This window comes from Callorhinus ursinus, unplaced genomic scaffold, assembly GCF_003265705.2.
Source record: "Callorhinus ursinus isolate GAN/ISIS: 27379988/994484 unplaced genomic scaffold, GSC_fseal_2.0 scaffold67, whole genome shotgun sequence".
NCBI classification, from domain to species: domain Eukaryota; kingdom Metazoa; phylum Chordata; class Mammalia; order Carnivora; family Otariidae; genus Callorhinus; species Callorhinus ursinus.
The window spans coordinates 2,500,248-2,526,675 of record NW_027397129.1 but is presented as its reverse complement, the minus strand read 5'-3'; the positions used below and the strand labels follow the sequence as shown (position 1 = coordinate 2,526,675).

Below are 26,428 nucleotides of genomic sequence, written 5' to 3'. Positions count from 1 at the left end.
TCCTGCTAAATAACTAAAATATATTAGTCATCTGGTTGGAAAAAGCGTATTGACCTTTCTGGAGAGATAATACTAGTGTTAACTCTGGGAGGCAGTGTGTCCTTAATTGTTTTTTATTGTTTTTGTTGTTATGAGGAAACAAACATCTCCTTTGAGCAATATACTATGATTATGCATGGATGGAATTTAGCATTGTAATCAAATAGAACATACAACAAAGTTAATCTGATGAAACATATTTAATGCTAATGCATTATCAATGTGCTACATGGTAATTACACATAAACTGTAAATAGCTCCTGTGAATGGCAAATTGATGTTACTTTTACATCACTGAAGCAAATGTTTCTGGGATGGGAGGGAGAAAAAAGCAGTAGTGATTTTAATCTTTTCTCTTGCCTGAGGAAAGCAGTCACCTTTGTGTTCTGGAAAATTGAGTAATTGTTTCAATCCAGGACCTTCCTCCTTAACAAAAGATACTCAGATGTTTGATAAATAAACATACTACTAACTTCAATAACTCACACTGAGTTACATATCATCTGTGCTTATTATACCCAAGTGGCACAATCCCAATCACACATACTATTAAATTACATCTTAAGTTGTTTTCTCCTACAAGCAGAACTAAAGAAATGATTTTTGATTGAGCAAGGTAAGGAATGAGAGGAAATTTCAGAGTATCTGGCACTGAGAAGAAAAGCAATCTGGCTTGAAAAAAGTCATCAGTGGTATGCTTTCAACAAAAAGAAGGCACTAAATCTGTGGGGCAAAAGATGCAAGGGGTAAAACACATGAATATGTGAAAAAAAAAGGAACAGATAAAGGCTTAGAAAAGTGAATGGAAGTCTAGAAAAAAGGAAGAGATGACACAAGCCCAGGTCAACCCATTCACAGCAAACAGGAATTACATGGACACATCTGGTATAACATGCACTAAAGGAGCCTGGCAGGATCTACACTTTATGATTCTCCATCACTCATCTTCCCAGAGTGTAGGCCAAGATTTAGCATACTACTGTGATTTCAAAAGCAGTTGTTTTCACTGCATAGTGGATAAAATTAAACCAGCAAATTCAAGAATTGAGACATAATTTATCGCCATCTCCAAATTGAAAGCAATCCGTTCTTCCAAACTGAACCAGGCTTACCCAATTTAAAGAGAAACAAATAGGTATTGTTTATGTTACAAAATAAAGTGAAACATAAAAAAGTCCCACATAATAAATTTCTATATATATATTTTAAAAGCTTGTTGTGTACTAGAGGGACATTCACAAGTGAGAATCTTTCTCTGGTTCTTATATTCCCTAAAGAGTTGAAAACATTACTTAAAAAATAATCAATGTTTTGAATATTATTGGCAAATAAAGACCACATTCTAAATAATTACATTCTTCTTTATTTACCAAAGTATGTGAAGGAAAAGCTACATAGTTTTAAAGGGTAAAATAAATAGCTAAATTGATTAATTCTTCAAAATATGGTTCTATTTTACTATAATTGTAGAGAAAAGACTAACAAGTTTTGGAGTCAGAAATTTCTTTGTCTCATTGTACGTTAAAATTAAACTGTCCAAGTGAAAAAAAGAGGGAAAAGTAAATCATGTTTAGGCTTCATTCCTCACTCATTCTATTTGTGCAAAGAATCATGGGACTTAGACGGACAGGATAAATGTGATCAGCTCTCCATTTCTACTCAGAGAAATATGCACTTGCTAGTTGCACACTTTTTTTAACTTTTCCACAGGGGGATTTATCAAAGTGTAACTATTACTGAGATTAACGTAAGTATGTCATGATAATAAAGAGCCTACATAAACTCATTAAACCTTAGCCTTAGAAAATAAATTTCTATTTACCTATATTTATATTATAATATCTATATTTAAAACATTTACATGAGGTAATCTGTAATGCAAGCTTACATTACAAAATGGAGGAACTTCCATATAGACATAGCCTGCTCAAATGACAGAACTGGTTCTCTGAAATTTAGAGACACTCTGAGGGCAGTATGATAAAACTCTCACAGCATAAATTACTGAGTCTTTTTAAAATCAAAGCAAGCTTTATGGGTTAAAAACATAAAAAGAAAAACCTACAATGACTATGCCCTTATAGGTAAAATCTTCACAGCTCTTCCTTCCAGAAATTAAATTAGACAGGACCAGACATACCAAGAACTGTAATAATATGTTAGATCTTGTATAGTACTTTATTCTACAGAGCACATTATTTGGTTTAATACATCTGTATTCTCTGATGTGGAAAGAGATTTAGCAAGCTAAAATAAGTGGCTCATGGAAGGCAGAATAATAGAACAGAAAGAACATAGATTTAGAACTATGAAAGATCTTGTTCTGAATCCCAGCTCTGCTAATCTGCCACTTACCATCTATGTGACATTGGGCAATCTCTTTAAGCCTCAGTTTTCTGTAACATGAGGACAATAGTATGTACCTCATAGGATTGTTAATAGAATTCAATGAGATAAAATATATAAAGTGCCTGATACAATTCCTAGCACATGTTATGTGTCTAACAAAAAATAACTTTAACATTTACCAATTGATTGTGAGCAAGGTATTTAACATTTTGACCTCCCCACTATTACATCCATAAAACTGTAATAACAACATTTACTTAACAGAGTTGTTGTGATGATGAAATACATGCAATTTTATGTACAGTGAATGATAGGCAGAAACAAAACTAGAAGGTAGCCTTCTATGTTGAATACTCTTACTGGTAACAAAGCTAGATACTTGTGATTCTATTACCAAAATATAGAAGAACATTTTCCCACAACTCCATTGAGAAAATAACAATCTAGAAATACCTGTGAAAATGAATTTTAAAAGGAAAATATGCAAGTTACCTGAATTAAGGCTTCACTCAGCATGTCTTCATTAACCTCCAGAATAATATTTTTTATATCTTCATATGGCATACGATATGATCCTAGGAAGATAGCTTAAAATAAAAGTAGATTTTATTAAAAATAGAATAGCATCAAAATTTTAAAGGCCTAATAAATACCTTATTCTCATTTTCATAGACATAAAATATGAAATTTGTCAGCAATATTAATTTACAGTTAGGAACAAACAAAAGTAGTTTCCATCTGAGAGACTACACTACTCATCTAGGCAAAATGGCCTATTATTTCAGGTTCTAATGATTACATGTTGTACATACTTATATAGAAATTAAAACCCCTAATAATGCTGATGATTACATGCTTATGCATTTTAGATCAAGCTGACACAATGTGACTCATGAGAGATTTTATTTCAAGTTGGCCTTTAATTCAGCATTGAATTTAATACGGCTATTGTCAGATTCATTAAACACAGTACTTCTCAGAGATGACAATAAAGTAACCAAATACAAAAAAAATCATTCAATCTACTTTGCAATTCTCCCACATAGGAAAAAATTAAAGTGTTTGAATCATCAGTGTTATCTAAATTCCTGCTGAAAATCATGTGGTATACTAGGAGTAGCTATATATTTTCACAATTTCCCTTCTCAACTTTTTCTTTATTGGATATATATTATGTCATACTGAAATAAATCAACAGATTACACTGAGAAAAGCTTAAACTAATTCAGAAAGTATTTTTCAACAACACATTCCACTTCAACTTCCACTAAGCACACATTTTAATGAACATTCATGTGTTATCACCAGAACATGAATATATTCTTATGATTTTTTTCATGTAAAGGTCTGTATTTCACTGGCGCCTAAAGGAAAGACAAATCCTCACTATCTAGGCAAATGATTACCTAGACATAAACACCAAGTGAGATCTCCATAATCTAAATAAATAATGTTTGACAGATATCAACTAACAATTAAGATCATACTGTGTTTTTTCTTAATTACTGAGCATTCACTTTATAAAGAAAATGTACTCTCAGTTAAGCAATGTACACATTCACAACTATTAGGAGACTTCTTTTCTGACAGCAACATTCCAACTCACAGGAGAATGATGACTTTTTTATTTTAATCTGATTCCCTACTGTACATCCCTTAACAAAATAAACTCCCATGGTATTTCCTTGTATAATTAGAAATGCTTGATGTGTTGTAATTTCTCAAGCATAGTGTTTGAGTATCCTCAGAATATAAACATATGTCTACTGTGGTAAAAAAAAAAAAATGCTGAATTTAATACAGAGGGGAGAATACATCAAAGTAAAATGTAAGGCCTAGTTAAATGAAGATGGGTTTAACTGTCCAGAGGCTTTAGCAAAAGTGTATTTAATGGCTGACTGATTTGTTGAAGGCTTCAAGGCTCACTAAACAGGTTTTTATTTTTATTTAAATTTAGTTAACATAAAGTACAATATTGGTTTCAGGACCAGAATTCAATGATTCATCACTTACATATAACACTCCGTGCTCATCACAATGAGTGCCCTCTTTAATCCCATCACCCATATAGCCCATCCCCCACCCTCCTCCCTCCATCAACCCTCAGGTTGTTCTCTATCATTAAGTCTCTTACGGTTTGTTTCCCTCTCTCTTTTTTCTTTTCCCCATTCCCACATGTTCACCTGTTTTCTTTCTTAAATTTCTCTGACTTTTTCACTTAGCATAATACATATAAGCTGCATTCAACTCATTGCAAATGGTAACATTTCATTCTTTTTGATGGCTGAGTAATATCCCATTGCATATATATATACATATATATGTATATATATATATATATACCAAATCTTCTTTATCCATTCATCAGTCAACAGACATTTCGGCTCTCTCCTTAGTCTGGCTATTGTTGATAATGTTGCTACAAATACCAAGGTGCATATAATCCTTTGAATGTATATTTTTGTATCCTTTGGGTAAATACCAGTAGTGCAATGGCTGGATCTTGGAGTAATTCTATTTTTAATGTTTTGAGGAACCTCCAAACTGTTCTCCAGAGTAACTGCACCAGTTTGCATTCCTACCCAAAGTGCAAGAGGACTCCCATTTCTCCACATCCTCACCAAAACCTGTTGTTTCTTGTGTTAATTTTAGCCATTCTGCAAGTATGACATGGTGTCTCATTGGGGTTTTGATTAGTATTTCCCTGATGATGAGTGACGTTGAGCATTTTTTCATGTGTTTGTTAGGATCTGGATGACTTCTTTGGAAAAGTGTCTATTTGTGTCTTCTATCCATTTTTTTAAAAGATTTTTATTTATTTACTTGGGGGTGGGTAGAAAGAGACAGAGACAAAGTGACAGAGAAAGAAGAGAGGCAGACGGAGACAGACAATCTCAAGCAGACTCCAACTGTAGCAGGAAGCCCAAATCAAAGTTCAATCTCACAAACCTGAAATCATGACCTGAGCCCAAATGAAGGGTCAGAAGCTTAACTGACTGAGCCACCCAGGCACACCTTCTTCTGCCCATTTCTTAACTGGATTATTTGTTTTTTGGGTGTTGAGTTTGAAAAGTTCTTTATAGATTTTAGATGCCAACTCTTTATCAGATATGTCGTTTGCATATATTTTCTCCCATTGCAGAGGCTACCTTTTTGTTTTGTTGATTGTTTCCTTTGCTGTGCAAAAAAAACTTAATGGAGCCCCTATAGTTTATTTTTGCTCTTGCTTCCCTTGTGTCCAGAGACGTGTCCAGTAATAAGTTGCTATGGTCAAGGCCAAAGAGGTTTCTGCCTGTGTTCTTCTCAAGGATTTTGATGGTTTCCTGTCTCACATTTAGGTCTTTCATTGATTTTGAATTTAATTTTGTATATGGTGTACAAAAGTGGTCCACTTTCATTCTTCTCCATGTTGCTGTTCAGTTTTCCTGACACCGTTTTCTGAAGAAACTGTCTTTTCTCCACTGGATATTTGTTCCTGCTTTCTCAAAGATGAGGTGACCATATACTTGTGGGTCCATTTCTGTGTTTTCTATTACAGTCCATTGATCTATGTGTGTATTTTTGTGCCAGTACCATACTGCCTGGATCACTACATCTTTGTTACGTAACTTGACATCTGGAATCGTGTTGCCTCCAGTTTTGTTTTTCTTTTTCAAAATTGCATTGCCTATTTGGGGTCCTTTGTAATTCCATACAAATTTTAGGATTGTTTGTGAAAAATGATAGTAGTATTTCGATAGGGATTGCATTAAGTGTGTAGATTTCTTTGAATAGTATACACATTTTTTTAAAGATTTTATTTATTTATTTGACAGAGAGAGATAAAGCGAGAGAGGGAACACAAGCAGGGGAGCGGGAGAGGGAGAAGCAGGCTCCCCGCTGAGCAGGGAGCCCTATACGGGGCTCAATACCAGGACCCTGGGATCATGACCTGAGCTGAAGGCAGACGCTTAATGACTGAGCCACCCAGGCGCCCCTGGATAGTATATACATTTAAACAGTGTTTGTTTTTCCAATCCATGAGCATAGAATGCTTTTCCATTTCTTTGTGTCCTCTTCAATTTCTTTCATAACTATTCTATAGTTTTCAGAGTACAGATCTTTTATTTCTTTAGTTTATTCCTAGGTATCATGGTTTTCAGTGCAATTGCAAATAGGATCGATTCCTTAATTACTTTTTCTGCTGCTTTGCTATTGGTGTATAGGAATGCAGCAGATTTCTGCAAGTTCATTTTATATCCTGCAACTTTGCTGAATTCATCTATTACTTCTAGCAAGTTTTGGTGGGGTCTTTCGAGTTTTCTACATAAAGTATCATGTCTGCAAATAGTGAAAGTTTGACTTCTTCCTTGCCAATTTTGATGCCTTTTATTTCTTTCTGTTGTCTGATTGCTGAGGCTAAGACTTCCAGTATTATGTTAAACAGTAATGGTGAGAGTAGACATCCTTGTCTTGTTCCTGATCATAAAGGAAAAGCTCTGTTTTTCCCCATTGAGGATGATATTACCTGTGAGTCTTTTGTATATGGCCTTCATGATGTTGAGGCATTTTCCACCTGTTTCTACTTTGTTGAGGGTTTTTATCAAGAAAGGACGGTGCATTTTGTCAAATGCTTTTTCTGCATCTATTGAGAGGATCAGTGGTCCATATCCTTTCTTTCATTACTGTGGTGTATCACATTGATTAATTTACAAATATTGAAACACCCCTGCAGCCTAGTAATAAATCCCACTTGATCATGTTGAATAATTCTTTTAATGTACTGTTGAATTAAATTAGCTAGTATTTTTTTGCCCTCTTTTTTTATTGTTATGTTAATCACCATATAGTACATCATTAGTTTTTGAGTAGTGTTCCATGATTCATTGTTTGTTCATAACACCCAGTGCTCCATGCAGAATGTGCCCTCTTTAATACCCATCACCAGGCTAACCCATCCCCCTACCCTCCTCCCCTCTAGAACCCTCAGTTTGTTTTTCAGAGTCCATCATCTCTCATGGTTCGTCTCCCCCTGACTTACTCCCCTTCATTCTTCCTCTCCTGCTATCTTCTTCTTTTTCTTTTTTCTTAAAATATGTTGCGTTATTTGTTTCAGAAGCACAGATCTGTGATTCAACAGTCTTGCACAATTCACAGCGCTCACCGTAGCACATACCCTCCCCAATGTCTATCACCCAGCCACCCCATCCCTCCCACCCCCAACCACTCCAGTAACACTCAGTTTGTTTCCTGAGATTAAGAATTCCTCATATCAGTGAGGTCATATGATATACGTCTTTCTCTGATTGACTTATTTCACTAAGCATAACCCTCCAGTTCCATCCACGTCATTGCAAATGGCAAGATCTCATTCCTTTTGATGGCTGCATAATATTCCATTGTGTATATATACCACATCTTCTTTATCCATTCATCTGTCGATGGACATCTTGGCTCTTTCCACAGTTTGGCTATTGTGGACATTGCTGCTATAAACATTGGGGTGCACATACCCCTAAATTAGCTAGTATTTTATTGAGAATTTTTGCATCCATGTTCATCAGGGATATTGGTCTGTAGTTCTCTTTCTTAGTAGGGTCTCTGTCTGGTCTTGGAATCAAGGTAATGCTGATTTTATAGAATGAATTTGGAAGTTTTCCTTCCATTTCTTTTTTTTAAACAGTTTAAGAACAGTATTAACTCTTCTTTAAACGTCTGGCAGAATTCCCCTGGGAAGCCATCTGGCCCAGGACTCTAGTTTGTTGGGAGATTTTTGATTACTGATTCAATTTCATTGCTAGTTATGGGTCTGTTCAAATTTTCTATTTCTTCCTGTTTCAGTTTTGATAGTTTATAAATTTCTATGAATTTCTTCATTTCTTCCAGATTGTCCAGTTTGTTGGCATATAATTTTTCATAGTATTGCCTTATAATTGTTTGTATTTCTGTGGTGTTGGCTCTGATCTATCTTCTTTCATTTGTTATTTTCTCGATTTGGTTCCTTTCTCTCTGTCTCTCTCTCTCTTTTTTTATTTTTTGGGTCTTTCAAAGAAGCAGCTCTTAGTATTGTTGATCTGTTCTAACAATTTTTTGTTGTTGTTTCTATATCACTGATTTCTCCTATAATCTTTATTATTTCTCCTCTTCTGCTGGATTTAGGCTTTATTTCCTGTTCCTATTTTAGCTGCTTTAGGTATAAGGTTGGTTGTGTATTTGAGACTTTTCTTGTTTCTTGAGGTAGGCCTGTATTTCAATATACTTCCTTCTTAGGACTACCTTTGCTGCATCCGAAAGGTTTTGGAGTGTCATGTTTTCTTTTTCATTTGTTTCCATGTAATTTTTTTTTATTTTTTCTTTAATTTCCTTGTTAACCCATTCATATTTTAGTAGGATGTTCTTTAACCTCCATGTATTTGTGGTCTTTCCAAAATTTCTCTTGTGATTGACTTCAGGTTTCACAGTGTTGTGGTCTGAAAATATGCATGGTATGATCTTGAACTTTTTGTACTTCTTGCAGCCTGATTTGTGACCCAGGATGTAATCTATTCTGGAGATTGTTCCATGTAGACTCAAAAAGAATGTGTGTTCTGCTACTTTATGATGAAATGTTAAGAATATATCTGTGAAGTCCATCTGGTCCACTGTGTCATTGAAAGACATTGTTTCCTTGTTGATTTTCTGCTTAGATGATTTGTCTATTGCTCTAAGTAGGGTGTTGAAGTTACCCAATATTATTGTATTATTATCAATGAGTTTCTTTATCTTTATTATTGATTGATTTATATATTTGGGATCTTCTAATTTGGGGGCGTAAATATTTACAATTGTTAGATCTTCTTGATGAATAGAACCCTTTTTGATGATATAATGCCCTTCTTCATCTCTTGTTACAGTCTTTGCTTAAATATCTAGTTTCTCTGATATGTTTATGGCTACTCCAGCTTTCTTTTGACATCCATTAGCATGATAGATGCTTGTCCATCCCTTCACTTTCAATCTGCAAGTGTGTTTAAGTCTAAAATGAGTCCCTTGGAGGGAGCATATAGATAGATCTTGCTTTTTTTAATCCATTCTGATATGCTATGTCTTTGATTCGGGCATTTAGTCCATTTACATTCAGAGTGATTCATATCTTTAAGTAAAGATAGGAAATTAGTACCATTGTGTTACCTGTAGAGTTGGTATTTCTGGGGATGTTTTCTGTTCCTTTCTAGTCTTTGCTGCTTTTGGTTTTTTTCTTCTCCATTCAAAGATCCCTCCTTAAAATTTCTTGCAGGGCTGGTTTAGTGGCCATGAACTCAAGTTTTTGTTTGTCTGGGAAACTCTTTTATCTCTCCTGTTCTGAATGACAGCTTTGCTGGATAAAGAATTCCTGGTTGCATATTTTTCCCATGCATCATGTTGAATATATCCTGCCACTCTCTTGTGGCCTGCCAAGTTTCTGTGGACAGACCTGCTGCAAATGTGATCTGTTTTCCCTGTAGTTTAAGGACTTTTTTTCCTTTGCTGCTTTCAGGATTCTTTCCTTGTCTGTATTTTGTGAATTTGACTATGATATGCCTTGGCAATGGTGAGCTTTTGTTAGATTTAACAGGAGGTCTTTTTGCTTTGGATTTTGATTTCTGTATCTCCTAGATTAGGGAAGTTTTCAGTTATAATTGAAACAAATAAACCTTCTGCCCCCTTTTCTCTTCCTGCATGTTCTGGGATTCCTTCCAAAAGGTGGTAGCTTTTCTAATTGTTGACTTGCAGTTTTTGTCCTCTCAGACCTCTGAATATTTTCTTGAGCATTCAGAATGATTTGATAACTACTTAGCTGTGTTCAAGAGCTGTGACAAGCTTTGGGTTCCCCAACTCCTTTGCCATCTTAATTCCTCCCCCCGGTTCACTACCAGTAGTTAAGTGCAGTGGTTAACAATATAACTCTCTAACATCAAAATTACTTCAACTATAAAGGCATAGCAATAAAAGGATTTGCCCAGGGCGCCTGGGTGGCTCAGTTGGTTAAGCGACTGCCTTCGGCTCAGGTCATGATCCTGGAGTCCCGGGATCGAGTCCCACATCGGGCTCCCTGCTCGGCGGGGAGTCTGCTTCTCCCTCTGACCCTCTTCCCTCTCGTGCTCTCTGTCTCTCTCTCTCTCTCTCAAATAAATAAATAAAATCTTTAAAAAAAAAAAAAAAAGGATTTGCCCAATGTGACCAGTCAATAGTCCAAAACTACCACACCTAGGTCTAGGCAGAAAGGGGAAACATAACACTCTTTTGAACTCTTTGAGTGAACCTTATGTCTTACTCTGTAACAGTGCTTAATTATCAGTATTTTCCAAAGCTTTATTATTCATAAGTTTCATCTGGCCTGAGGAAGACGAAATTATGATGGTCTGAATGACAAAAAGGCAACTCAAATCACATTTACACACAATTTTGTTTCTAGCAGATGCTAAATATACCTGTGCAAATCAGTTACAACTTTGTGTAAAAATACTCAACAACTCCTCATCACCACCATCACCACCACCCCTTACACAAAAAACATCACATACACAGATTCTGGGCCGTTTTGGGATCCAAAATTCTCAATTCTTTCACTTTCTTCTTTGCAGGGAGGATCTTCTTTTCTTCTGAAGCTTCTACATTCTTTTGAACTAAAGGAAAAAAGTTTATTCATAAACAATAATGGTACTAATCCAATCACATGAAATAAATTAGTAAGGCATATTAACTACATTAACAAAGCTTATGCCAAAAATCAATAACATGTTTATTTCATTAGTTCAAGGAAGAGGATAAACATAATAATATAGACCCATTCAGAGGTTTCCCTACAACTTAAAGATCAGCACTTAAGCAGAAAAGATAAGCCAAATAGTACCAAAAATCAATTTCAGCTTCTAACCTAATGTGCAACATTCATTACTCCTTTACCAGGTACCTACAGCAGCACTGGAATTAAATACATAGTAAAATCTCCCTAATTTGGACTAATTGAGGAAAAAAGCAGATATGCACTTATCCTAAAATATGCTACAATTTAGACATGCCTTTAATTCAGTGGAACTGCTTTAAAGTATGTAACTTTAACTACTAAACGGGTTGTCATATAAAAATCCCTGCTAAGATTGCTTTGAAGAATAAATACGAACCATCTGCAAGTTGCACAACAGCAACATTTGCATACACATAATTAATTAACCTCAAAGACTGGGTCTTTTGAGTAAGTTATCTTTGTCTCCATGACAGTTTTTAGTACTATTTGCCCTCTTAGAAGAAAATATTTAATTATGCTCTATTCAGAAGGTAATCCTCTAGACCTGAACAGTTCAAATAACCTGAAACTGTGAGAAGTAGCAGTGGCTTTAGCCCCCCATAACCTCCATCAGCTCTACCTCAGAGAACCCATCTCAAAAACCAAAGTAAAAAACAATGTGGCTATCTGTTGTGAAAATGAAGCTTTATGGCAAATCCCTAAACCCACCTATACAAAAATTCCACAGCTACCATTGTACTCAGGTGTTGGCAGTTTACTTCTTCTAATATAAAAATAGGGTTGTAGGTAATGGGACCATTAAAAAATATGAGAAAACTAAAGCCAACATTTTTTTTCATTCAAGTAGTGATATGCTTTTATCCCCAAACTCATGCTGCTAAACTTCATCATTGAATCATATGACCATAATAATATGCTTATTACTTTTAAAAATTTAATTTCATTTTGAGGAAATCATGATTTTTATTATTTTAACTTACCTGATTTTTGTTAAAGAGATCATAAATGAGTTACTGATTTTCTTTAGAGGAAAACCAACACACTACTACAGTACATTTTTGCTAAGCTATGTGTTCACAGATGTTAGCATCTGGAAAACTTTCCATACATGTTATAGAATACATCAAATACTGCAAGCCCATTAAGATCCCCCTCTGTTTTACTGGTAAAAAATATAGGAAAATTAAGTGAACTTCCTAGAAAAAATAACATAAAATTAATTACCTTAATAATTATGTCCTAATATTTAGTTCTAAGCTTTATCACTATGACCTAACTAAAGTGATGCAGAGTCTAAGCAGACTAGATAATAATTACACTTGTGAAAATCATGATCTCAAGTCCAAGCCAGGTTAAGACTCCTCTATATAAAGAAATGACAGTCCAAAAATCATACCCTTTGTTAATTTAAAAAAAAAAGGTACCTGAATCATATTTAAATTACTTCTAGAATCATTCAGAAAATTTTTCCCTAAGAAATAGTCAAGGAAACTGTCTTAATCTCCCAATATGCCTTAATCCCCTCTATTGGAGACTAGTTAACCAAGTACATATAGGGTGAAAATGCTGTAGTATAATGGATATTGTAAGATTTTCTGCAAACTAACAAGACTCTGGAGTAACCCAGACAAACATAATGTTCATTTTGTATGACTTCATATTTTTGCATTTTTTTCATTAAAATATATTCCAACTTCTCCCCTTTTCAAATTAACAAATTGCTTAAAATTAAGATTAGACGTCTTAAATATCTTAAATCCTAATATATTTCCCTTATAGTATGTAAATTGGCTTTATCTTAGGTTGAAGAAATGATAAGAATTTCATGATTGGGCACTGCTATTTTGAGAATTACTAGAGCAAAGCTAGTTTAAAATAGTTCCCTAATCAGATAGCCTTTCACAAACAATAAAGTTTTTGCCATGATCAGCAAATATTAACCAATGGCTATTAATGCCTTTGGCTTTCTTGTCTTTAAAAGCATTCCTTAGTGATCACAACCACAGGCTTAGATAAATAGAGAATTTGAAGAGAGGTAATGACATATGAAACTTATCCAGAGAGTACTGAAGGCTTCTTATGTTAAAAATGTCCTGCTTTCATAATGTTTCAAACTATTACCTGTCTTTGGATGCTTTTATTACATATGTTTCAAATGCTTTAAAATTAAATATTCCATAACTTTATTAAAATATGGGCAATTTAGTAACTCAACTAAAGATATTTCTAAAGATATTTCTCCAAAGAGGACATAGAGATGGCCAACAGGTATACAAAAGTACCCTCAATATCATGAGGGAAATGCAGATAAAAACCATAATGAGATATCACCTCACAGCTCTTTGAATGGCTCTTACCAAAACCAAAACAAAGTGTTAGTGAGGATGTGGTGGAGGAACTGGAACCCTTGTACACTGTTGGTAGAAATGCGAAATGGTGTAGCTGCTGTAGAGAACACTATGGAGATTCTACAAATAATTAAAACTAGAACTACCATATGATGTACCAATCCCACTTCTGGGTATTAACCAAAAGAACTAAGAATCTCAAAGAGATAGCTGCACTCCCATGTTTACTGCACTATTATTCACAAAACAGCCAAGATATGAAAAGAATCTAAATGTCCATCAGAGAAATGTGGCATATACATATAACGAAATGTTATTCACCCTTAAAAAAAAAGAAGAAAATCCTGCCATAAATAACAACTTGGATGAACCTGGGGAACATTACACTAAGTGAAATAAGCAAGTCATAGAAAGACAAATACCGCATAATTATGAAGCATCTAAAATGTCAAACTCATAGAAACAAAAGAGTGAATTGTGGTTGCCAGGGACTGACAGTGGGAGAAGTGGGGAGTTGCTGCTCAATGTGTATAAAGTTTCCATTACATAAGATGAATAAGTTCTAAAGATATGTGGTACAAAATTATAGCTATAGTTAATAATACTGTATTATACACTTAAAAATTTGTGAGCAGGTAGATCTCATGTGAAAAGTGCTTATACCAAAAATATCATAATGTTAAAACTTAAAATAAATTACAGTGATTTTGTAATTTGAAATTATTTGAATGGGACTGAAGAAATTTTTTTAAGTCTCAATACAAAAACTTTAATAATTTATTTTGTCATCAATGGCCCTATGGTCCCCATGTTCATAATGAGGCCTATAATCAAATGTTATCTTTCGATATGCAAATGAAAAACCATATAGCCACTGGTTTTAAATCTGATGGATTAATTTGAGTGCTTAAATTATCACTGCTAATTGACCAAATAATGAAACATCTTAAAATACTGTCTGTAGAAAGATAATGATGTGTAATAAAGACATTTGTATTATTATTAAATGTGCTAACAGCAAGATACTAATTACATAAGATAAAATGCCTGTTAAGTATTCTTATATTTCCTTTAACATATGGATTTTTATCTGTAATTATTCTATAAATTTATTCCTTTACAGTTGAGGGGTGCTCATTGGCATAAATAAACATGGCTATAATCTATTCCTGATCTAATTTAGGCAATGTTCATAAATCCCCTATTAATTTCTGTTATCTCAGTGGGTACAGACAACATGTGACAAAATATTTGTAAGATGTAGCAAATATTAAGATATTATAAATGGGTAACATTGAATGATTTACATAATGATAACTACTATATATCATAACAAACTTTTAATAACTACTTTGTCTCAAAATGCAATGAGAAAGATTGATTCATAAAGTCAGCATCAATACTATTAATTCATTCATTTATCCAGCAAATACTTGTTGAAGACCTACTATGTGTAAGCCTAGGCACAAGCATATAGACTTAAATGTCTACTCATTTTTTTAAAAAACATGGTCATATATAAACTACTAATTAGGCAAGTATCTCCAAAAGATATCTAACATTTATAATTTTCTTTATCCATAATAATATAGTTTGAATGAATATATGCATATCACTCAGCAAATTCTTTTTGTTATTGGGATTAGTTTCATATTAACAAATCCTGTATCTTAAATCAGCATCAACTGATGTATTACATCATATTAGAAGGAATATGTGGAGAAGCAAAAATATGACACTTCCCAGTAAGTATACTGCATACAAAACTAGGATAAATAAAGCCAGTAACAGTAGTGATAAAAAAATCACCTAAAAATATTTATGTAACTTTATTCATACGTATGTGTATATCAAGCAAGTAACCGCCCAACTTATTGTAGATATATATTGATATAAAAACTGTGATCACCCCACATAAATACATATTTTTCCATTTGTATACATTCCAGAAGTGATTCTAACTATACAGAAATAATTTTTTATGTATTAGTTGAAATACGTGTTAAACTTCAATAAATAATTGCATGTTAAAATGAGTGCAAATATGAAAATGGCAGGCAGGGAAAATCTACTATGATTTTTGTGCAATAGCTGCAATAAATTTATATTATATATATATAACTTTTATACAAATATATATATATATATCACATATAAGGGGAAAGTATGATAATAAGAACTACAACAATAACAGTGATAGTAGTACTAAAGTACTAACCATAACAATCATCACAATCACCACCAAAATCAACTTTTATTAAATACCTCCTGTCATCTTATATAATAGGTATTACCATTGTCATCTTATAAAGGAGGAAGCTACAAAAGAGAAAATTTGAGTCATTTGCCCAAGATCATACAGCAAGTAATAAAAAGATGCTCAACCTCACCTGTCATCAGGGAAATGCAAATGAAAACAACCAATGACAACTTCACAGTCATCAAATTGAAGTAACAGAAGTCTTATAATACCAAGTATGGATGAGGAGGCAAAAAAATAAGAATTTGTGCCAACAGTGGTAGTAAAAATTAGGATAACAAATATAAAATAAACATTTACTAGCATCTAATACATTTAAGGTGTGCTTACCATAAGTATAACCCAATCTTTCCACTTATGGGTCAAACAGTCAAGGAGACAAGGATGTTCACTGCAGCAATGTTTACAACAGTACAAAAACTGGAAACAACCCACATGCCAGGGGGTTATGAAATGGATAAACTGTGCTATATTCATATAATGGAATACAGCTCAGCATTTATATTGAGTGTACTACAGCTAAATATTCCAATAAGAATAGATCCCAATTATAATTTTGAATGGAAAAATAAACATCATGGAAAATATTACATGCAGTATAATAGCATTCATCTAAATTAAAAATGAAACAAAATAATCTTATGTATTGTGTATAAAGTGTAAATGTAAGTGTGTGTGTGTGTGTGTATCAAAAATTTAAAAACCTGGACTAAATACTTAGCAGATTAATGACTTCTTTCCTTGGGGGAGGAAAGTGATACTGGAACAAGTAAAATCCTGGAAACTTCAATTTTATGTTTTGTTTAAAAGCAAATATCTGCACTAAATATGATGAAATGTTATCATTTTTTTCATTCTGGGAGGCTGGTACATAGGTGTTTCCTATATTAGCCTATGCAGATTTCCATTTTTTCCCAACATAAAAATAAAAATGGTATGACCTGATATACATGTATCTTTTTCACACTTTATAAACTGTTAGCCTTGGCAATCCAGGGAACAAGGGTATATAGGAATCAGAAAAAATAGAAGAGGGAATAATAAAAACTACAGGTAAACATTAGTCATTTTGGTCAGCAAGCACAATTTTATTTTCAACTGTTTTTGAATCTATTTTGTGAGGAATAATATATTTGCTTACCAAACCTTGAGAGGGAAAGCTGATGCAATATGCAGTATGAGGCTGCAATTCCATCTCCTATGTTCTGCATATTGCAGCTGTGAAGCTGCCCCTTTCTCTTTTGCCTACAGCTGTGCATTAACTAAGGCATCCCACAGAAAGGGAGATTTCATTCTGTCACCTGCATTGTACCTGAAGCCATAGGAATGGCATTACCAGGAATGTTGCTGAAGTTTACAGCACATTAAACAAGATTAATGGTTCTAACAGTAGGAATCACACATACATACTTTGTAATGATTCCCTAATTAAGGAACAAATCTTACTGGTGGTAGTTTATTTATGTTTTTTTTTTTTTTTTTTACTGGTCATAGCTTAGACAAGAACCCCCCAAATCAGTAAGCACATGTTACTGCAAATTAACATCTGCATAACTAATATATTTGTATACCTGTTATTTAAGCAAATTACTGAACACTGCTAAATGTCACCAGAACACTATGTTTAACAACGTGCATAGCTAATGTTGTGTATTTACAATTGGGCCTCAATAGCTCAGAAGGTAATGTTTACTTTAGGGAGGACAAATAAAGTTGACTTAAAGATTTTAGGTAGAATCTCCCTTGTTTGAAGTGATATTTTACTTTATTTTTTTAAAGATTTTATTTGACAGAGAGAGAGAGTGAGAGAGAGCGTACAAGTAGGCAGAGTGGCAGGGAGAGGGAGAGGGAGAAGCAGGCTCCCCGCTGAGCAGGGAGCCAGATGTGGGGCTCCATCCCAGGACCCTGGGATAATGATCTGAACTGAGGCAGACGCTTAACCGACTGAGCCACCCAGGTGCCCCTGAAGTGATATTTTATTTTATTTTTTTAAAGATTTTATTTATTTATTTGACAGAGAGAGACACAGCGAGAGCAGGAACACAAGCAGGGGGAGTGGGAGAGGGAGAAGCAGGTCTCCTGCTGAGCAAGGAGCCCGATGCGGGACTCGATCCCAGGACCCTGGGATCATGACCTGAGCCGAAGGCAGACGCTTAACGACTGAGCCACCCAGGCGCCCCCTGAAGTGATATTTTAAACACCAAAATGGAAGTATGGTTCTTACCTCAATCTAGTATTTGACAAATGAGGTGGTGGAAGTTATTTCTGTCAACCTTTAACCTTTGTGAAGTACCTTATTCAAACTATAGTTAATTCCTTTACTCGTAAGTTGGCTCCGACTTTGTATGTATGAACTGATTATTTTTCTGGCCATCCCGCACACTCAGAGAATGCCCTGTTATGCAAAATATCCTAATTCATGCCACAAATCAGTAAGTCCAGTAATAAACCCCAAGAGCTAAGTACGTCAAAGCTGAGTGCTAAGAAATGCAACAGTAGCAATTATGATGATAAAACCAGTACTGCTAGGCTATAGGGCATTTCTTGTTGAGAACACTTTGGGCATTCATTATATTCAGGTTTTTCTTTTATAATGTGGTCTATTTCAGACTGGTACAAGTCGTGCACACAACTGAGTTTAATGTGAGCAAGACTGAACAAAATAATACCTTAAATATTTGTAGCCAGGGTCTCAAACTAACAATGTAGGATTTTTCAGTCTGGGTTTCAGGTATAGCTGAACATAGCCTGAAGGTCAGTGTTGTAGATCTCACCAAGGATTTACTCAAGTGAAGGATCACTGGGAAACTGTGAATCCTAAAAGAAGCTTCTCATCTCCTGGATATTTCTACTTGATTGTCTAATAAGCTCCATAAATTTAGCACATCCTATACCATATTCCTTATCTTACACCCAAACTTGCTCCTCCCATGTCTTTTCCATCTCAAATGGCAACTCAATCTTAATTGTTCAAGCAAAATACACATGTGCATGCACACATGTGAGCACACACACAAACAAATTATCGTTAATTCTTCCCTCTCACAGGCTACATCCCATTCTTTGGCAAATCTAGTATCTGATAACTTCTCATCACCCCCATTTCTACGTAAGGGTTTCAAGCCACCATTACTTCTAGCCTAAGTTATTGTTGTAGCCTAATAACCCGTCTCTATTCTGCCTCTGCCTTTCTTCATTCTACCCTATCAACACATTAATTAATGTTATTCTACTGTTCAAAACCTTCCAATGGCTTCCTGACTTATTCAGAGTAAAAAGAAAGTCTTCACAATAGCTTAGAAAGTCCTACATCGTATTTCATGTCCCTTCCATAACTATTCTGATCTCATATTTTGCTACTTTCCTCTGATTCACTCTAGCCACACAACCTTCCTTACTGTTCTTCAAATACACCAGAACAATTCCCGCAGCAGAGTCTTGACCTTGATATTATGTCATCCCTAGATCTCCCCTCACTTCTTTCAGATCTTTATTCAATGTCATTTTCTCATAGAAACCTTTCCTGATGATGTGGTTCCAAATCAGAACTTCTCCCTCCTGACACATATTTTCCTCTTTGCCTGCTTCATTTCTCTCAGAAGCAATTACCATCATCTGACACAATATGTATTTTTTATTTTATTTTCTATACCTTCTATTTTGATGTGAGCTCTATTAAAAAAAGGGATTTGTCACTGTTTTGTTCACTGTTATATACTATCATCCAGACTCATTCCTGGAAAAAAATAGGCACTCCAATTATTTTGGAATTTATACTACATATATATTCTTATTTGTAAAAAAGGATTTATATATAATGTTAGGTATTCCAGTACTGGTAATAGCAAAAGACTGTAAGTGTTCATCTACTGCAGACAGGTTTAATAAATTATGTTACATGGTGTATTCCTTACACTAGCAAAATATCTGAACTAACCAAAAAGCACGTCAGTAGAAGAATGATTGATTAAATTATGGTATGTACTTTCAATGTACCACTCTACTGCTATATCCGAGACCAAGGAAGATTTTTATAGAATGATATGGAACGATCTTCAATAAATATTGTTAGATGAAGCAAACAAGTTATATAAGACTATGCAGTACTACCATTTACAGAAAAAAAGAGGGAAGAATAAATGTATTTGTTAGTATATATATAAAATGTTCCTGGGAAGAAACACAAGAAATTTATTACATTAGTTACTTCTAGGGAAGGGACTGAGTAGGTGGGGTACAGAGATGAGAGAAACAAATTTCCCTGTATACTATTTTTCTGCCTTTTGAACTTTAAACCATATTATCAATTCAAAAATTAATAGAAAAACAAAGAAAAGGAACAAAAGGATTTCACCACTAACGATGTCTAATATATGAGTGCACAGGACAAAAATGCTTTGTGTTACAAACTGGGGGAAAGTACTTTGTGCACTTGAGGATGCAGCATAGAAATGAAGCCCAGTCTTCTGGTGGCGCCATCAACAGAGCAGAGGAAAAATAAACAGACACACATGAAATGGTGGCCTAGCCCTAGAGGCCTATAAGAATTTATTAGTGAAATTCAAGAAAACAAAATTTTAACGACATAATGATGTGCTAAGGGGGGAAGCTGAAGAATTCATTGCTTTCAGCACGATTAATGAATTTAATCTTCACAATAGTATTGTTTCATACAAGTATTTCTTTTTTTTCTGTAGTTATTTTTTTTTCAAGATTTATTTATTTTGAGAGAGTGAGAATGAGAGAGAGAGAGAGTACACGAGAGGGGGGAGGGTTAGAGGGAGAAGCAGGCTTCTCGCTGAGCAGGGAGCCCAATGCAGGACTCGATCCCGGGACTCCAGGATCACGACCTGAGCCAAAGGCAGTCGCTTAACCGACTGAGCCACCCAGGCGCCCTGTAGTTATTTTTTTAATTTTTTAAATTTTATTATGTTATGTTAGTCACCATACATTATTAGTTTCTGATGTGGTGATCCATGATCCATTGTTTTCATATAACACCCAGTGCTCCATGCAGTACGTGCCCTCCTTAATACCCATCACTGGGCTAACCCATCCCCGATCCCCCGTCCCCTCTAAAACCCTTTTGTTTCTCAGAGTCCATAGTCTCTCATGGTTCATCTCTCCGTCTGATTACCCCCTTCATTTTTCCCTTCCTTCTCCTAATGTCCTCCATGCTATTCCTTATTTTCCACAAATAAGTGAAACCATATGATAATTGACATTCTCTGCTTGACTTATTTCATTTAGCATAACCTCCTCCAGTCCCATCCATGTTGACGTAAAAGTTGGGTATTCCTCCTTTCGGATGACTAAGTAATCTTCCATTGTATATAAAGACCACATCTTCCTAATCCATTCATCTGTTGAAGGACATCTCAGCTCTATCCACAGTTTGGCTATTGCAGACATTGCCGCTATGAACACTGGGGTGCATATAGCCCTTCTTTTCACTACATCTATGTACTTGGGGTAAATGCCCAGGAGTGCAATTGCTGGGTCATAGGGTAGCTCTATTTTTAATTCTTTGAGGAACCTCCACACTGTTTTCCAAAGTGGCTGTACCAACTTACATTCCCACAAACAGTGTAAGAGGGTTCCCCTTTCTCCACAACCTCTCCAACATTTGTTGTTTCTTTCCCTGTCCATTTTTGCCATTCTAACTGGTGTAAGGTAGTATCTCAATGTGGTTTTAATTTGAATTTCCCTGATGACTAATGATGATAAACATTGTTTCATGTGTCTATTGGCCATTTGTATGTCTCCCTAAAAGAACTGTCTTTTAATGTCTTCTGCCCACTTTTTGACGTTTTTGTTTTTCGGGTATTCAGTTTGAGAAGTTCTTGATAGATCTTGGATACCAGCCCATTATCTGTAGTGTCATTTGCAAATATCTTCTCCCATTCACTGGGTTGCCTCTTTGTTTTGTTGGCTGTTTTCTTTGCTGTGCAGAAGCTTTATATCTTGATGAAGTCCCAAAAGTTCATTTTTGCTTTTGTTTCACTAGACTTTGGAGATACATCTTGAAAGAAGTTGCTGTGGCCGATGTCAAAGAGGTTACTGCCTATGTCCTCCTCTAGGATTTTGATGGATTCCTGTCTCACATTGAGGTCTTTCATCCATTTTGAGTTTATCTTTGTGTATGCTGTTAGAGAATGGTCGAGTTTCATTCTTCTGCATGTGGCTGTCCAATTTTACCAGCATCATATATTGAAGAGACTGTCTTTTTTCCATTGCATATTTTTTCCTGCTTTGTTGAAGATTATTTGACCATAGAGTTGAAGGTCCATATCTCGGTTCTCTATTCTGTTCCATTGGTCTATATGTCTGTTTTTGTGCCAGTACCATGCTGTCTTGGTGATCACAGCTTTGTAATATAGCTTGAAATCAGGCAACATGATGCCCCCAGCTTTGTTTTTCTTTTTCAACATTTCCTTGGTGATTCGGGGTCTTTCTGATTCCATACAAATTTTAGGATTGTTTGTTCCAGCACAGTGAAAAATGTCATTGGATTTTTGATCGGGATGGCATTGAAGGTATAGATTGCTCTGGGTAGCAGAGACATTTTAACAATGTTTATTCTTCCGATCCATGAGCATGGAATGTTTTTCCATCTTTTTGTGTCTTCTTCAATTTCTTTCATGAGTGTTCTGTAGTTCCTAGAGTATAGATCCTTTACCTCTTTGGTTAGGTTTATTCCAAGGTATCTTATGCTTTTTGGTGCTATTGTAAGTGGAATCGTTTCTGTAATTTCTCTTTCTACAATTGCGTTGTTTGTATAAGAAAGCAACTGATTTCTGTGCATTGATTTTGTATCCTGCCACATTACTGAATTGCTGTATGAGTTCTAGTAATTTGGAGGTGGAGTCTTTTGGATTTTCCACATAAAGTATCATGTCATCTACGAAAAGAGAGAGTTTGACTTCTTCTTTGCCAATTTGAATACCTTTTATTTCTTTTTGTTGTCTGATTGCTGTTGCTAGGACTTCTAGTACTATGTTGAACAACAGTGGCAAGAGTTGGCATCCTTGACATGTTCCTGATCTTAAGGGAAAGGCTCTCAGCTTTTCCCCATTGTGTATGATATTCGCTGTGGGTTTTTCATAGATGGATTATATGAACTTGAGGAATGTTCCCTCTATCCCTTTACTCTGAAGAGTTTAATCAGGAAAGGATGTTGTATTTTGTCAAATGCTTTTTCTGCATCAATTGAGAGGACCATATGGTTCTTCTCTCTCCTCTTATTATTGTGCTCTATCACACTGATTGATTTGCGAATGCTGAAACACCCTTGCATCCCGGGGATAAATCCCACTTGGTCGTGGTAGATGATCCTTTCAATGTATTCTTGGATCCTATTAGCTAAGATTTTGTTGAGGATGTTGGAATCCATATTCATCAGGGATATCAGTCTGATATTCTCCATATTGATGGGGTAATTGCCTGGTGTGGGGATTAAGGCAATGCTGGCCTCACAGAATGAGTCTGGAAGTTTTCCTTCTGTTTCTATTCTTTTGAAACAGCTTCAGGAGAATAGTTATTATTTCTTCTTTGAATGTTTGGTAGAATTCCCCAGGGAATCCATCAGGCCCTGGACTCTTGTTTTCTGGGAGGTTTTTGATCACTGCTTCAATCTCGATACTGGTTATTGGCGTATTCAGGTTGTCAATTTCTTCCTCTTTCAGTCTGGCAGCTTCTAGGTTTCCAGGAAGGCCTCCATTTCATACAGATTGATCAGCTTATTGGCATATAGTTGTTGATAATAATTTCTAATAATTGTTTCTATTTCCTTGGTGTTAGTCCCGATCTCTCCCCTTTCATTCATAATTTTATTAATTTGGGTACTTTTTTCTTTTGGATAAGTCTGGCCAGTGGTTTATTGATCTTATTAATTCTTTCAAAGAACCAACTTCTACTTTCGTGGATCTGATCTACTGCGTTTCTGGTTTCTAATTCATTGATCTCTGCTCTAATCTTAATTATTTCTCTTCTAATGCATGGCTTAGGCATTGTTTGTTCCTTTTTCTCTAGTTCTTTAAGGTGTAGAATTAGTTGGTGAATTCGGGATTTTTCTATTTTTTAAGTGAGGATTGGATGGCTATGTATTTCCCCCTTAGGACCGCCTTTGCAGTATCCCATAGGTTTTGGACCGACGTGTTTTTGTTCTCATTGATTTCCGTGAATTGTTTAAGTTCTTCTTTGATTTCCTGGCTGACCCAAACATTCTTGAGCAGAGTGGTCTTTAGCTTCCAAGTGTTTGAATTTCTGCCAGATTTTTTCTTGTGGTTGAGTTCCAGTTTTAAAGCATTGTGGTCTGAGAATATGCAGGGAATAATCTCAATCTTTTGGTATCGGTTGAGACCTGATTTGTGACCCAGTATGTGGTCTATTCCAGAAAAAGTTCCATGTGCGCTCGAGAAGAATGAGTATTGTTGTTTTAGGGTGGAAAGTTCTGTATATATCTATGAGGGCCATCTGATCCAGTGTATCATTCAAAGCTCTTGTTTGTTCATTTTCTGCTTAGATGATCTATCTATTGCTGAGAGTGGAGTACTGAGGTCTCCTACAATTAAGGTAATCAATATGACTCTTTATTTTGGTCAACAGTTGGCTTATGTAGATGGTTGCTCCCATGTTGGGGGCATAGATATTTACAATTGTTAGATCTTCTTGTTGGATAGACCCTTTAAGAATGATATACTGTCCTTCTGTGTCTCTACAGAATTTCGTTTAAAATCTAATTTGTCTGATATAAGAATTGCTACCCCAGCTTTCTTTTGAGGTGTGTTGGCATGGAAGATGGATCTCCATCCCTTCACTTTCAGTCTGGATGTATCTTTAGGTTCATAATGAGTCTCTTGTAGACAGCATATGGATGGGTCCTGTCTTTTTATCCAATCTGCAACCCTGTGCCATTTTATAGGAGCATTTAGGCCATTCATGCTAAGAGTGATTATTGAAAGACACAAATTAATTGTCATCATGTTGCCGGTGAAGATGTTGTTTTTATAGATTGTCCCTATAAATTTCTGTTATATATCACTCTTGGGGTCTTTCTCCTTTTATAGAACCCCCCCCCTTAATATTTCTTGCAGGGCCAGCTTAGTGGTCACATATTCTTTAGTTTCTGCCAGTCGTGAAAGCTCTGCATCTCTCCATCCATTCTAAATGACAGCCTTCCTTCCCAGATAAAGTATTCTTCGTTGCATGTTCTTCTCGTTTAGTACCCTGAATATGTCTTGTCAGGCCTTTCTGGCTTGCCAGGTCTCTGTGGATAGGTCTGACATTATTCTGATGTTCCTCCCTCTGTACATAAGGAATATCTTCCCCCTAACTGCCCTTTTTTTGTTTTTGTTTTTGTTTTTTTATTATTCATGAGAGACAGAGAGAGACAGAGAGGCAGAGGGAGAAGCAGGCTCCCAAGGAGCAGGGAGCCCGATGTGGGACCCGATCCCAGGACTCTGGGATCATGACCTGAGCTGAAGGCAGACGCTTAACCATCTGAGCCACCCAGGCGCCCCCCGCAACTGCCCTTAAGATGGTTTCCTTGGTTCTAAGATTTGCGAGTTTTACTAATCCATGCCGGGGTATGGCCTGTTTTCCTTGATCTTGGGAGGGGTCCTCTCTGCCTCTAGGAGGCGAATGTTTGTTTCATTACCCAGATTAGGGAAGTTCTCAGCTATGATTTGCTCAAATATATCTTCTAGTCCTCTCTGTCTCTCCACTCCCTCCAGGATTCCAATAATTCTGACATTGGAACGCTTCACAGTGTCACTTAGTTCTCTGATTCTATTTTCATGGATTCTGCGTTGTTTTTCCCTGGCCTCCTCTTTTCCCTTTGTATCTATTAAATTGTCTTCCAGGTCACTAATTCATTCTTCTGCCTCACTTACCCTAGCTGTTAGATTATCTAGATTAGATTGGATCTCATTGATAGCATTTTTAAGTTCTGCCATTCAGCTTTCATTTCTGCCCTTAGAGAGTCTATGTTGCCATTAATGGATTTCTCCATTCTAGCTATTGTCTTCATAATTGCTAACCTGAATTCCATCTCCAACATCTTGGTTATATCTGCATTCATTTGTAAATCTGTGGCATAAGTCATAATCTCTGAGTCTTTCTTATTCTGGGGGTTCGTCCTCCTAGTCATTCTGTTGATGGACAGTTGAGGGAATGTATAGAGTCCAAACTACTGACCAGAACTCAAGCAAGATGCACCTGTCTTCTAGTGACCTTAGGGTTGCTGGCCTCTTGTTCTTCCAGCCTCTCTTCTGGGGTAGGGGCCTGCCACGCTGTTACTCAGGGAGCCCTGTTTGGGCAGAGTTGCCCTGCTCCCCCATGGCGGGGGATGGGCTCAGCAGGAACCAGTTTTTTGGGGCTTTTGTTCTCTGAAGGCTTTCCCTGGCAGCTTTCCGCATCTCTTCTGAGAGAGCAGAAGAGACTGTTTCCAACCCTCTGCCTCAGAGCAGAGAGATCACAGTCTGTTCTTCAGTGAGCTCTCCAGGCCACATTACCTCTGCTTCTGTCTGTGCTGCTATAAACTGCAGCGTCCTGGGTTGTGCACCCCTCCGCAGCGCTTCCAGTCCTGCCTCCAGGTCAGGGCACGTCTCTGCCCTTTGTGCTTCTAATAACGCCAGCCGCTCCCAGTTGACATGCGTGACCCCGCCCCTCTGGGTTTCCATCCTG

The 26,428-nt window shown here is 35.9% G+C and overlaps 1 protein-coding gene across 6 annotated transcripts in view; it reads right to left on the bottom strand.

Annotated features, from left to right (window-relative positions):
* DIAPH2 (diaphanous related formin 2) overlaps positions 1–26,428 on the bottom strand; it is a 949,436-nt gene that overhangs the window by 509,294 nt on the left and 413,714 nt on the right. For all 6 annotated transcript variants that reach the window (XM_073885915.1, XM_025876973.2, XM_073885914.1 and 3 more), the window contains 2 exons: positions 10,911–11,012; positions 2,881–2,975 (listed from right to left, as the gene is read on the bottom strand). In XM_073885915.1, coding sequence (XP_073742016.1) covers positions 2,881–2,975; positions 10,911–11,012 — 197 coding nt within the window. The remainder of the gene's footprint in view (positions 1–2,880; positions 2,976–10,910; positions 11,013–26,428) is intronic.